The sequence below is a fragment of the Brassica napus genome, chromosome A9 (genome assembly GCF_020379485.1).
Source record: "Brassica napus cultivar Da-Ae chromosome A9, Da-Ae, whole genome shotgun sequence".
Taxonomy (NCBI): Eukaryota; Viridiplantae; Streptophyta; class Magnoliopsida; order Brassicales; family Brassicaceae; genus Brassica; species Brassica napus.
In genome coordinates, this window is record NC_063442.1 from 12270467 (window position 1) to 12284482 (window position 14016).

The 14016-nt window shown below is 35.1% G+C and overlaps 1 protein-coding gene across 1 annotated transcript; it reads right to left on the bottom strand.

Annotated features, from left to right (window-relative positions):
• Positions 1–5771: 5771 nt before the first annotated feature.
• Positions 5772–8848, bottom strand: LOC106452661 (probable serine/threonine-protein kinase At1g54610). Its single transcript, XM_048739949.1, has 8 exons — positions 8586–8848; positions 8137–8511; positions 7776–8060; positions 7380–7697; positions 7071–7298; positions 6878–6978; positions 6534–6651; positions 5772–6293 (listed from the first exon to the last, which is right to left on the bottom strand). Exons 2-8 carry the CDS (start codon positions 8476–8478, stop codon positions 5994–5996), a joined length of 1692 nt encoding a protein of 563 aa, XP_048595906.1. The 5' UTR covers positions 8479–8511; positions 8586–8848; the 3' UTR covers positions 5772–5993.
• Between the last annotated feature and the right edge of the window lie 5168 nt (positions 8849–14016).

Consider the following 14016-nt stretch of genomic DNA (forward strand, 5'->3'; position numbering starts at 1 on the left):
TTCTCCACAAGTCGCCTTACGAATCGTTTTAATATATGTTGTTGAAAGATAAAAGCTATCTTACAGTTTTAATCATATGGATTACTATGGAACTATAAGATGAAAGGGAAAAATAAAAGAGAAATTGCACCTCTCATGTACACCGATAACTTGGGATAATCTCTATCAAAAGCCTTCTCTTTCCTTTTCTTCCAAATCCATCTGTAAAGATTGTGGTTCTAGTTTATTGGACAAGTAAGTGATACTTATGGGGCAACTCACCCTCCTATCATCTACACGTATCAACGCAAGAGGGCCTCCAAGTACTCAGGGGCTTCGAGCAATGATAAAGTAGGCCCATGATGGGAGGTGGCTTTGTCATGATTACGTGGAGAAGAGGATATCATAAAGCAGAGTGGTAAAGTAGTAAGGAATAACGGTCTTGGCTGAGATAAGACAAAAGGCACGTGGGAGTGTCGTCATATCTTGTGCGTGTGTGCACAGCTGGCTAGTAGTACGAGTAGACAACCACACATGGGGTGTTGGTTAGGGTTGAGGCGAGTGTGCCGATCCCTAGAGTAGTATAAGTATGCAGTAGTTTCTTATTAGTAGGGCATCATTTGGATGATCATCATGTTCATGTCAAGAGAGTTACTTTGAGAGTTCTTCTTGTAAACCTTGGTCATTCAATAAGAAATATCTTTCCTTTATCCAAAGTTACATAGTTGTTGGTTTCCTAAAAATAACTTGTAACAACTTGGTATCAGAGCCAGGTTAGGCTTTTGAGCAACTGAAAGTGGCGATGACGACGGTTCCTGTACTGGCAATGCCAGATTTCGGAGCGCTGTTTGAAGTAGAGTCAGATGCGTCTTCGATTGGTCTGGGAGCAGTACTAATGCAGCATGGGAGGCCGCTGGCTTTCTTCAGTCAAGCTCTCACAGAGAGGCAGAAGCTCAAATCACTGTACGAAAGGGAGCTCATGGCAATCGTGTTTGCAATTCAAAAGTGGAGGCATTACCTGTTGGGCAGAAGGTTTGTGGTTAAGACTGATCAGAAGAGTTTGAAGTTCTTGTTGGAGCAGAGAGAGATAAATATGGAGTATCAGCGTTGGTTGACGAAGCTGCTGGGGTTTGATTTCACAATTCAATACCGTCCCGGCCTAGAAAACAAAGCAGCCGACGCACTCTCACGTCGAGAAATGACTCCGGAACTCGCAGCTATCACCACCCCAATGGCGATTCAGCTAGAGGAGATCAGTGGAGAGGTCGATAAGGATTCGGATCTGCAGAAATTGATCAAGGAACTGCAGCAGGACCCTACATCACACCCGGGGTATGCTATGGTGAGTGGGAGGTTGTTAAGGCACGGGAGGTTAGTGTTACCGAGGAGGTCTCAGTTGATTGGGTTGGTATTGAGAGAGCTACATGATAGTCAAACTGGAGGGCATGGAGGCGTGCTGAAAACTCAAAGAAGGGCTGCAGAAATGTTTTATTGGACGGGAATGATGACAGATGTGAGGCGCTATGTATCTTCGTGTCACGTCTGTCAGAGAAATAAGTATTCCACATTGGCACCAGGGGGTCTGCTCCAACCTCTGCGGGTTCCTGAACAAGTGTGGGAGGACTTATCCATGGATTTCGTCGAAGGGTTGCCTCGATCTTCAGGTTATAACGCAGTAATGGTGGTGGTAGATCGACTGACTAAGTACAGTCATTTCATTGCGCTCAAGCATCCCTTCACAGCCACTGACGTTGCACTCGCTTTCATTCAGGAAGTAATCAGATTGCATGGGTTTCCAAGGACCATCGTTTCTGATCGGGACAAGGTGTTCACAAGCCTGTTCTGGAAGGAGCTGTTCCGCTTGTCAGGAACCAAACTGTGCTTCAGTACTGCTTATCACCCCCAAACAGACGGACAAACTGAAGTAACTAACCGGGGAATGGAGACCTATTTGAGGTGTTTTGCTAGTGATAAACCCAAGTCGTGGGTGAAGTTCCTTCCTTGGGCAGAGTACAGCTATAACACGTCCTTTCATTCCTCAATAAAGATGTCACCATTCAAAGGAGTCTACGGAAGGGAGCCACCAGTGTTGTTGAAGTATGAGACGGGTTCCACCAGTAACGCTGAGTTGGAGGGGCAGATGGTTGAGCGAGACGAGACGCTTAAATTACTGAAGGAACATTTGCACCGAGCTCAGCAGAGGATGAAGGCGAAGGCAGATGAGTCTCGACGTGAGCTGGTATTCGAGGTTGGAGACAATGTCTACCTGAAACTCAGGCCATACAGGCAGCAGACATTGGCCAAGAGGGCCAACGAGAAGCTATCTGCTCGTTACTACGGTCCGTTCGAAATTGAAGCTCGTGTGGGAGAGGTGGCATATCGTCTTAAGCTACCTGAGGATGCAAAGATACATCACACGTTTCACGTATCCCAGTTGAAGAAAGTGATTGGGGAAGTGGGAGAAGTAGCGTCTCTTCCATCTCAATTGACAGCGGAGGGAGTGCTTGAGGTGGAACCAGAGGCTATAATTCAGACGCGGGTGAATGTGGGGTCTGGTCAAGAAGAGGTGATGGTGAAGTGGAAAGGGTTGCCAGAGTTTGATTGCACTTGGGAAGATAAGAAGAGGATGAAGGCAAGGTTCAGTAACTTCAACCTTGAGGACAGGGTTAATTTTGAAGGGCAGGGTATTGATACTTATGGGGCAACTCACCCTCCTATCATCTACACGTATCAACGCAAGAGGGCCTCCAAGTACTCAGGGGCTTCGAGCAATGATAAAGTAGGCCCATGATGGGAGGTGGCTTTGTCATGATTACGTGGAGAAGAGGATATCATAAAGCAGAGTGGTAAAGTAGTAAGGAATAACGGTCTTGGCTGAGAAAAGACAAAAGGCACGTGGGAGTGTCATCATATCTTGTGCGTGTGTGCACAGCTGGCTAGTAGTACGAGTAGAAAACCACACATGGGGTGTTGGTTAGGGTTGAGGCGAGTGTGCCGATCCCTAGAGTAGTATAAGTATGCAGTAGTTTCTTATTAGTAGGGCATCATTTGGATGATCATCATGTTCATGTTAAGAGAGTTACTTTGAGAGTTCTTCTTGTAAACTTTGGTCATTCAATAAGAAATATCTTTCCTTTATCCAAAGTTACATAGTTGTTGGTTTCCTAAAAATAACTTGTAACAGTAAGGTCACTAAGAAGGGTAACATGTAGATCCAAACATAAGAAGAGCAGAGAGTATTCTGGCTTTCCGCCGAAGAGAACTTCATATGGACTCAGTTTGTTTGGAAGTGTTGATGATGGGAGTAAGTTACTCAGAAAACTTGCCGTACAAAAATGCATCAACCCAAAAAAAATTGTGGCGTTTTGCTATCAAACAACATTGACTACCAAAGTGATCAGTGATATGTTTGTGCTTCCTCTCACCAATCATATTTTGTTGAGGAGTCCAGAGGATAAAAAAAAATCAACTATTTGATCCCGCATCCGTTGCACTGAAGCATCTAAATTTGTTGACATATTTTCAAAGAGCTTTTGAAACACTAAAAAGACCGAGACAAAATTTGAGTTCAACCTCAAGGGATAAAACCTGCAATATCTCAAATATTTATCAGTAAAAAAGACATAGTACTTGAATCCTTGAATAGCTCACAGTAAATCCACTCAAGAGCTATAGTTGCCACAAAAAGGTAATCTAGCACTCTTCCCAAGCTGAGAAGAATCTCAAACCTTGGAGAAGGCTTTATTGATACATATGACTTTGCTTGTAGATAGATGATGGAAAACCTCGGAACTCGAATGTCCCAATCTTTTATGTCAAATCTCTCTATTTGTGGAAGTTTGAAAAGAAGAGTTAAGGGCACTGAATGCAGTGTAGACACCAAATTTACCAGATAGGCAATTTGATATGTAAAGCAAAAATTTATAAATAACATGAATAAAAAATACAATAATATAATACTGTAATTAGAAAAGGACTAGGTTGAAGCAGAATCGAGATTAAGATTTCTTTCCTTAATCCTTTAAACGCCCGTAGTATGCCGGTTTGATACATTTGAGAATCCTAGGATACAACTGTCTATATCTTCAATCTCACAGCACTTGAGAACCAAAGTCTATATTTATTTCTATGTTATACTCTCACACAAAAAAAAAAACAAAAAAGAAGTAGGAGATAGTGGTTGTGTTTGTATTAGATGTGAGTGTCCATAGAATGAGAAGAGCATGGCTTTATATAGCCTCATAAAATAACGTGCATCACCAAGCACCAAGTGGAGATTTTAATTTTTTTTAAAATTAGACAGGAGTATCCTGGCCCCATAGAAGTGGTCTAGACTACTCACTTGTTACCACGTGTCGGTCCCCTGTCTCTGGCGATGCCAAAATGTTAATTTTCCCCAGTAACTGAGACTTGAACCCTGGTGGTTTCACCGTATTGGACTTTTTTCTTCAAGTTAATCACCACCAAAATTTTAATTTTGATTCTATCATGATTATGAAATCATGGGCTGAATTGATTCTCTGTATGTTACAGCATTGAATCCAAAATCAAATTCATTATTGGTCAAAAACGTTAGTCAAAGACGAGAGACAAAGAAATCTTCTGCTTTATTATTTTGTAAAATAATTAGCAATAGACTTTGGGCTAAGCAAAAAAATCTTAGTGGTTTAATCCAAAATTCAGTCCAGTCCAAGTATCTCTTTTCTTAGTACACGAAAGTATCAACAAAGTTTTTATAACTTTGTTTTAGTTTCTCCATTTATACACAAGAGATTTCCACCTCATATCTCTAATATGAATATTTTACAAATAATTCTATGTTAGACTTTCATTTCTCATTCAAACGAACTTCGTTTTTGACATATTATTTCACTATATTATAGTGTTCATAACAATGAATCCAATGATTCCTGAATCCGGTCATTCCGACAATCAAATTGCGCAAAAAAATCACCGGAATATTAGTCGTAGCCATTTGTCCAAAAAACAGTTCCAGCATGCAGGGTTATTCAAGACATAATAATCATCAAGTCTGCTTCCTTGTGTCATATTTTGATGTGTTTGTTTGTCCTTTACATACACATCATCAAAATCAAAGGTAAAGGAACGTGGATAATCAGTTGTGAGCTTAGAAACATAGAGTACATATACTTAGCTATTTATGAACAAACTAAGAAATCATTTGAGAACAAGGTCCCTAACACTGATTGGAGAGGAAGAGATCTGATGTGTGTGATTGGTAAGAAATTGCCATCAACAACCATTATAGAATCATTTTTGTGATATTTTCCGAGATGTTTTGAAGGTGTTGTGGTGAGTTTCTGATGTGTGCAGAAGCACCAATGTCAGAGTCTAAGTTATCACATATATTCTTGATTTCTCTCAAGTAAACCACTGTAGTCTTGCCTTGTTTTGAAACAGTTTTCAAGCGGCTTTGTAAGTCAAATCTGGAGACTGAGACACGGTTATACTGTTTAAAGTGTGAGTTGAATCATTGGATCCTAAGTTTTCAAATCTATTGTGTAGGATGACAGCTTTATCCTGCTTGTACGGGACAACGACGTCACTCTTTGTCGTACTACTCTGCTATCCCACTTGGAATAGCCTTTGCCAAAGTTTCAGCACCAGCAAACTTGAACGTCACTCCTTTCTCAAGTGGGTTTGCTTAATTTGATCACACAATCGCTTTGCTCTTGAGCTTGTAGTTTTGACATAAAATACATTCAAAAACTTTTTCATACTTAAATCTCAAATCTATATAAATTATATTTATATCTAACAGCAACAAAAGCTAATTCGAACAGATATATTTAAAATAATAGCAACAAAAAGGTAGTGTATATTACATAATATAACGTCATAATAATTATAAACACATGACAAGTCTACGCAAATTTTGAAAAGAATAAAACACTTTCTTTTCAAGAAGTAACAAAGAATAATAAAGTTACCACTTACATCGTTATAAATTGAAGAAAGAGCATTTGCAATTATGCAATTATATTTTTTCTGGCTCAAGCCACCACTGCTCTCTTTCCTTTGCTGCTTTTGGTACTATCTTTCTTCCTTCTGGAAATGCCTGTGATGGGATGACCCAGAGGACCTGACCAGGTCTGAACTTGTGTTGGAGGTTCATCTTTAGAAAAATTGAAAGAAGTAGAAGTGAAGGACGAAGCCATGTCTGGTGGGACGAATGTCGGGTCTATGTGCTGCGAGGCCCCCAATGGTACCCCCATTGCTCCCCCGTCCTGGTGTGGTGGCGGAAACTTCTCGCTCTTGCTTTTTGCGTTTGCGTGTGTGATCAATCTCCTCCTCTGTTTTTTTGTGTGTGTGAGAGATAATGTTAAACGAGTTGCACATGTTAATGAATCGATCTTTAAGCATATGCATCGGTGGAATAAAACCATTATTCAGCTCGCATCCTAACATAGACAAGTGTATGCCGCAAAACCAATTTATAACAACTATATTATATATACCTAGAAGGCTAGAAGCAACCTAATTCGAGTCACAGTAAAACAAAAAGAGAAGTTATTGAGTTGAGAGGTGCTTACATCGACATTTGACTGAAGTTCTGCATTAGCTTCTGGAGCTGGAAGTGCTCTATTTGACCGCTCTCTATGCCTATTCTTCCTTGCACCATCTCCTTGGGCTTTACTAGCAGCTCTTTGTCTGCACACGAGAAAAGTGTATGTCTATGCATTCCAACATATATATATACTATATTATATAATATCCAATATATCTAAAATTTCCAAAATAAATGTATTCCACTCCACTCTATCTTGATGGTGGTAATATAACTTATATTCAAAGTCAGGACCTAAACTGAGAGGAGCAACTAAATACGGAGTAAAACATGTGTAGGAATGATTACAACAGTATAAATGCAACTAACCTCCGAGTTTCTTCATCTCGACGCTTAGCATCCATTTCTTTACTCGGTGGATACTTTGGGAGATCAGCAGGTTCACAGGCAAATGGGTCGCTTGTAAAGAACTGTACAGGAAAAAACAGCAGAGTTAACTCATTTAATCATGCCAGCAACATCATCAAACCAGTACATGTAAAAAACAGCAACAGAAACATACTTCACTTTCTAAAGCAGCAGTTGCAGTTCGGCGGTTTTCAGGTTCAATTGAAAGAAGGGAGTCAATGAGAGGAAGAGATGACGCTGGAAAATCTTTAAAAGTCTCTCTAATGCATCTTTTGTATGGTTCACGTGGTTTGTATATCGCTCCGTGTGTAAATTTTCCCTTTTTCCAGTAATCCTCCGAAGGTGAACCACATAGCTTGTAAATCTTATGGAGTTGTTCCACCTAAATCCACCAGAAAGAGCCACACTAAGTAATGAATATACAAATATAATCGAATGAGACAAAACAAGGATGATGATTTACCTCTGTTCGACCAGGCATAATAGGTCTTCCGGCCAAAAGCTCAGCTAAAATACAGCCGGCGCTCCAAAGATCAATACCAACACCATAATCAGTGGCCCCAAGAAGAAGCTCCGGAGCTCGATACCACAGTGTAACCACTCGGCTAGTCATCGGCCTCTTGTGATTAGGATCAAAAATAGTCGCCAGTCCAAAATCAGCAATCTTGAGGACCCCACCGTCGTCAATAAGAAGATTCGATCCTTTGATGTCACGATGAAGCACACCGCGACTATGACAATGCTCCATACCAGATAACAACTGACGCATTAAACACTTCACCTGCAAATACAAATAAATAGCATTATATTTATTTTTTTATAAAAAAAAATCTAAAGATGAGATTTTTTCTTTACAAACCTCAGGTTCAGAGAAGTTAACAAGAGGGCTAGAAGCAAGACCAGCCAAGTCATGATCCATGTACTGAAACACAAGGTACAAGCTACAAGACATCCTGGAGGTAACCAAACCTTCCAACTTAACAACATTCGGATGATCAAGCCTCCGCAGAACGAGAATCTCTCTAGCCATAAACTTGACGCTCTCAGGCTCCAAGTTGTCAAACCGAACCTTCTTAAGCGCCACGATTTTACCAGTCAGCATATCCTTGGCTTTGTATACATTACTGTACGTTCCTTGCCCAATCTATAAAACAAAAGTAATCTATTTCAAAAAAAAAAAAACAAACCTTTAAGTAGCCTAACTAACTAACAATAAAAACCTTATCGATTTTCTCGAAAGTGTCGGCCTTTCGTGGAACCCAGCCGTTAAGAGCTTCACCACAAGCGTCAGAGAGCCAAGAAGGCCAACCAGCAGCGACCTGTTCGCCTCGCCAATGCTTTGAAGGGTTGCTCAGGCGCGGGTTAGGCTTTGACCTTCTCCGATCTCCTTTTGATTTCCTCTCTTCCTTGGGAGCCTCCTCGTGCTTCTTCTTCTTCTTCTCTACTTCCACATCAGCAGCACCGTTGGCCTCTCCCGTTTTGGAGGTCTGTGCTAGTTTAATTTCAGATGTCGTCGCCGCCGCCGCCTTAGACGAAGCCTCACGCCCAAACACGCACCCCATTTTTAATCAACCGTGTGATTCAGCTTCCGAAACCTACGAATTGGAATGTGTGAAGCTATTAGAACGAAGTTGATCTGAGATTTAATTGGGGTCGAAAAATCACTAACCCTAATCAAATGGTTCCGACGACGTCCATGGAAGAAGCTGGAGCTTGCGCTAAGTTGGGGAATATCTGAGGGAAGAGTTGAGGAGGAGAGATCGAATCTTTTGGAGGTAAGAGAACTCTGTGCTTGAGAGAGAGAGAGACTGGCAGCTAGCGGATGAGCGAGAAGTGGGAGTAGTAGGCGAGCGTTTTTTTTTTCTTCTTTTCTTTCTTTGGCACAACTTCTTCTGTATTTAATTTCCTGTTTCTTTTTTTTCTTGTAAAATGAACTTATACCTACCCAGATAATTAACATTAAATATAGTTACAAAAGTTAAAAATTAAATGATGCTTAAAATTGTTTTGAAACGTGAGGGTAATCCCCTATACATTAAAAACAGAAGTCACTTTAGTGATTTCAGATAACGTGTCGTTCATAGGTGAAGTTTCAAAAAAAATTGTTATAACTTGACTGGTCGATTGTTTTTAATTTTTATTTATTTAAATTAGATCTAAAAATTTAAAGTAAGTCTAAAAATATTTAACATTACTTACCATATAATCTAGAGAATATTACAAATAACAATTTATGGCAACTAAATCTCAAAATTATAGAAAGATTAATAATGTTATATTTTATTACTTTTAATATTTATAAACTATAAAATATAATGAACAAATTTTTATATAAAATAATTATAATAGTTTTATATTCTACTTGATGAATTGTATTCGAATATAATTATATAATAACAATTTTTAATATTACAAAATCCAAACATGTTTATTAATATGATTTTTAAATTATTTATCGTTGTTTACATAATAAATTTATCAGAATTTTAAAATTATTTATATAATGTTATAAATTATTTATAAAAATATAAATCCTACTATATATTGATTGAGAAGTCACATAAGTGATTTTTTTATTACGTGTTGATCATAAATGAACTCTTCAAATTGTTATAATTTGATTGACCGATGATTTTTAATTTTATTTATTATAATTATATCTAAAAGGAAAGGGTAATTCAATTACCACTTTCCAAATAATCTACATAATATTAGAAATAATTATTTATGGTAACTAATTTTTGAAACTATGAAAGAGTAATAATGCGATCAATTTTTTTATATATTTATAAATTACATAAAATAATACACAAAAGTGTTTATTTCAATTGATATAATCATTTTATATTCGTATAGAAAGAATTATATTTGTATATAAAGTATCATAATAACTTTTAATGTCTAATAATTCAATGCATGCTTTATAAATCATTTATAAAATTATAAATACATTTACAAAAATCAGACATTTTAAATTATTATAAGAGGTTCTAAGTCATTTATAGAAGCTTATACATTAATTTATAAAATGTATTTTGAAAATTTATCCTCCTATTACAATATTTTGAATTTTTTTCATTTTAATGGTAAAATTCATCAACTATGTTTACTTAGTGTATAAACCCTAAACTAAATATTTACTGGTAGTAATAATAATTATGACCTATCAGAGTTTAATTCATTAAATAAAGTTAGTTTAGGAGGTTTTTCATTAAATACTTAGTTTGGGGGTTTTTTCCCAAAACAAACTTAGTTGGGGGGCTTTAACATTAAAATTCCTTATTCTTTTCTTATTATCTATTATTTAAATCCTTATAGTGGGATTTGTTTTATCAAAAACCAGCTTCAATCAACTAACGAGATATCTTCTTTCCTAATATCATGCATTTAATATTTAAATATATATATATAACAAGATTTGAGTTATCAAAATTATGTATCTATTATAGAGAATTTGTACTCCCTACACACCATTTTTCCTCTATTTGCACTCCATACCCTACATCCCTCCAATTTTCTTCCCCCAACATTACCATTTCCCCCCCCCCCCATTCAATGATATCCTACATTTGTTAGTATATTTAGCTAATTTACTCTATATTGTAACCAGAATATTTTTGAAAATTTATTAGAAGATATTTTATTTGATAGCTGAATTAAAATTTATTAGAGGATATTATATCTCATTGCTTCTCTTGAAAACTAGGTCATTTAGAAACTTAAACTAATTTGCTATATAAATATTGCACCACCCACATTAGTTTCACACATCTATCTTTTAAGTTTTCATATGTTTTTGATCGTTATATTTTAAATTCTACTTTTGTGATCTTCCGCAGGTGTATGATAATCAATAAGTAACTCATAGACGGGAACACCATTACTGGTATTTTTATGGGGGATTTTTCTTCTCCGTTTATTTTTGTTATCTTCCTCTTCATGTTGTATCTCTATCTATATTTTTGCATCAGTAGTGATTCAACTAACAAAAAGAGACGATTATGTTTATCCAGGACTGATCATCCCTTTCGAAAAAGGTAAATTCTTTTTTTTATAAAGTTAAATCACTTATCAAGAATATAAGATATGTATGCTAATCAAGTGCAATTTATTTATTGTGCGTGATCCTCTTCGGTACGTCTAAGAGCCAAAGGTAATCTCAAAGCTTTTTAAAAACGTTGAAACTCATTGATGTTGTCCTATCAATTATATAATTTGTTATCTTTAAATATTTTTGTTAGAATTACCTCTTTTCTGACTCAAAGTTTAGAGAAAAAAACCGTAAATCATCTCTGCTGTTACAATGAAACCAATGATAATAAATCTCAGGTAATTCAAATATCTCTTTTATATTTCATGGCTAATTTTTTATTGGGGTTATGCGTGAAATATTTATATTTTCTCAATTATATTTTTCTGATGTTTTAAGATCAATACTATTAAAAGAGAAGGATTCTAAAAAAATATACCTATAAAAGTTGTTTGGACCTTTTCATTTAACTCACTATTTTTTTGGTCTTACCTTAAATTTATACTAACAATATGTTACCATATATTTCTCTAACAATAATTTAGTCAATTCTTTTATTTATTTAAATCTCACTCCTAAATCCTAATCATTACTATTACTATTTATATCATTTTGATTTTTAATTGTAAAAGTATTGAAACTAATGTTTTATATTATCACTTTTTTCATATAATATATGATTTAAAGCAAGATAAATTACAAGACATATATTTGTACATTCTAACTTCCTCTTTCGTTTATAATAAAGTAATCATATTATATATAAACTTTCCCACTAAAATATCATATCATATACTAAACTTTCAACTGTCTATAGTTTGATAATATTTTCATATTTAAAAATGATTTTTCTGAATATCCATGTTACCTTCACAAAAATGAAGAAATTCATTGGTTCTATTAAAACTAACATGACTTCACGATATCAGTATTGATTATTCAAGATTTTGAAAATTATTTGTTTAGATATTATACTTTTATATACTTTTCTTTTAAAACGAATCAATACTATTAAAAAGGAAAGAGTTTTAAAAAATCTAATATAAAAAAGTTGTTGGAGTTATGTATAACTATTTATTATTTTTCTGATAATTCATTAATCATTCTAAACATACAATATTTTAAATATTTTTAACAAATCTTAATATTATTTCTTATGATACCTTTACTCAGAAAAATATTTCATCAACCATGTTTTTGTACAATAACGTTAAAAATCAATATCAAAAGGTTGTTGGATCTGATATGGACATTATGGGTCCACATCTGTTCGGGTATTTAAGATCCTAAAAGAATTTGAAATATATGAAAAATATGAAAAATATCCGAAACACGAAAAGTATTTAAAACTCCAAACAAATACTAAAAAAAAATTCAAATACCTAAAAATTTAAAATCTTATTCAAAATCTGACACGATGAACTTAAAAATATCCAAAATTTTATCCAAATACCCAATTTTGTTTTTTAATTTGAAAAATTTATCTGAAATCAAAACTCTAATCGTAAACCAAAAACTTAAAAATAATATCCATAATACCGGAAACATATTCAGAATATCCAAATATACCTAATAAACACATATTTATGATCGGGTCTAGGGTAGGACCCGGACTCAAACAAAGACCTGCAGGTCAAAAAAAACCCAATAGGTTATCTTCTTTAGACCTGAACTAAACCTATAATTTTGGATCGGTTCGGTTTGTTTTTTTGATCCGGATATAATTCTCATGTCGAAAAGAAACTTACGTAAAAGTGTACATATAAAATTTCAAATAAACTAATTTGTATATTATATAGCTGGTAAAAAATATGTTTTTCGATATAATAAAAATTTGTATTATAATATAATCTAACAACCCCGCGCTTTCCAAGCACGGGTCAAAATCTAGTTAGTGTTAAATGTGATCGTTTTCTAAATGTTCTAATGTATTCTTTGTTCATATGAACATAGTATAAATATCAATATGTAACATCGAATCTTTCATATTAACCATATACATGTAACATAAGTATTATATAGTTGTAAATATAATATCAATTTAATATTAATGTTAATGCCCGCACATGCGTGCGGGAGGTCCACCTAGATCATCTTTATTTTAGATTTCATGACAATTCTTCCTTTTTTTTTATATGATAAAAATGTTTTCAAATTAAAAGAAATTTGAATTAGCCTCATGGCTAAAAAAAAATGATTTTAAGTAAACTGAATCAAGTGATTCAGCAAATGGTAGTATAAGTGAATCTCCATCATCACTTGTGTCGCCATTCAACCGATCATTTATCAAGGAAGCCATAAGCGCTAGGTCTAAATTATCTAGTGTGAAGGTTTCACGAGGGTGTTTGCCAATGATTCCACAGCCTAGGGTCGTACTAGATTGTGTAGAGCATTTGGGTCAAGCGTAACATACGCATATCATGTGGTATCAGAGCAAATATCTGGAATCAGTATTATCTTTTCATCTTTACTTTTTTTCCCATCATCATCTACTTTTGTTTTTCTTTTCTTTTCAAGAAAAACAGTTTAAAAAAAAAAAGCCAATAAAATAGAGTACATTGAAAAAGAGAGAAAATAGACAATATCAATAAAGTCTGGTTCAGTTTCTAAAGTTTTATCATTTCTTTACTTTCTATCTTTGTTTTCTACTTGGATCATTTGTGTTTTGGGTGGTCAAGGACTAACATTGGATTTGATCAAAAAAATCTGGTTCAGTTTCTAAAGTCACAATCCAACACAGGCACCCCTTCATTAAACTCAATTACAACCAACAAGAAAATGCAAAGTATTGGATTTGACAGATTTTGAGTATGTTTCAATGAGCTTAGAAGCAGAAGGCAAAACTTTACTATGTGCTATTCAACTTTGTTAGACTTTAGGATAGAAACACATTATTTTTATACGCAACTAACAAACTTTGGTACATGTCGTAGAAACCCTTCAACCGGATTCTCTTCATCAAACATATGATCTCTGGTATTCAGTTTTGGGATAATAAATATACATCACTTACATATAATTTTGTGGCTCATGTTTTAGCTTAAAAGAGACCTCCAAATGGTGTATTTGA

Coding starts and splice junctions, on each gene's coding strand:
- LOC106452661 (XM_048739949.1), bottom strand. CDS start 8,478: ATGGGGTGCGTGTTTGGGCGTGAGGCTTCGTCTAAGGCGGCGGCGGCG. Junction 8,061..8,136: donor CTTTCGAGAAAATCGATAAG/GTTTTTATTGTT, acceptor TTTGTTTTATAG/ATTGGGCAAGGAACGTACAG. Junction 7,299..7,379: donor TTATGCCTGGTCGAACAGAG/GTAAATCATCAT, acceptor TGGTGGATTTAG/GTGGAACAACTCCATAAGAT.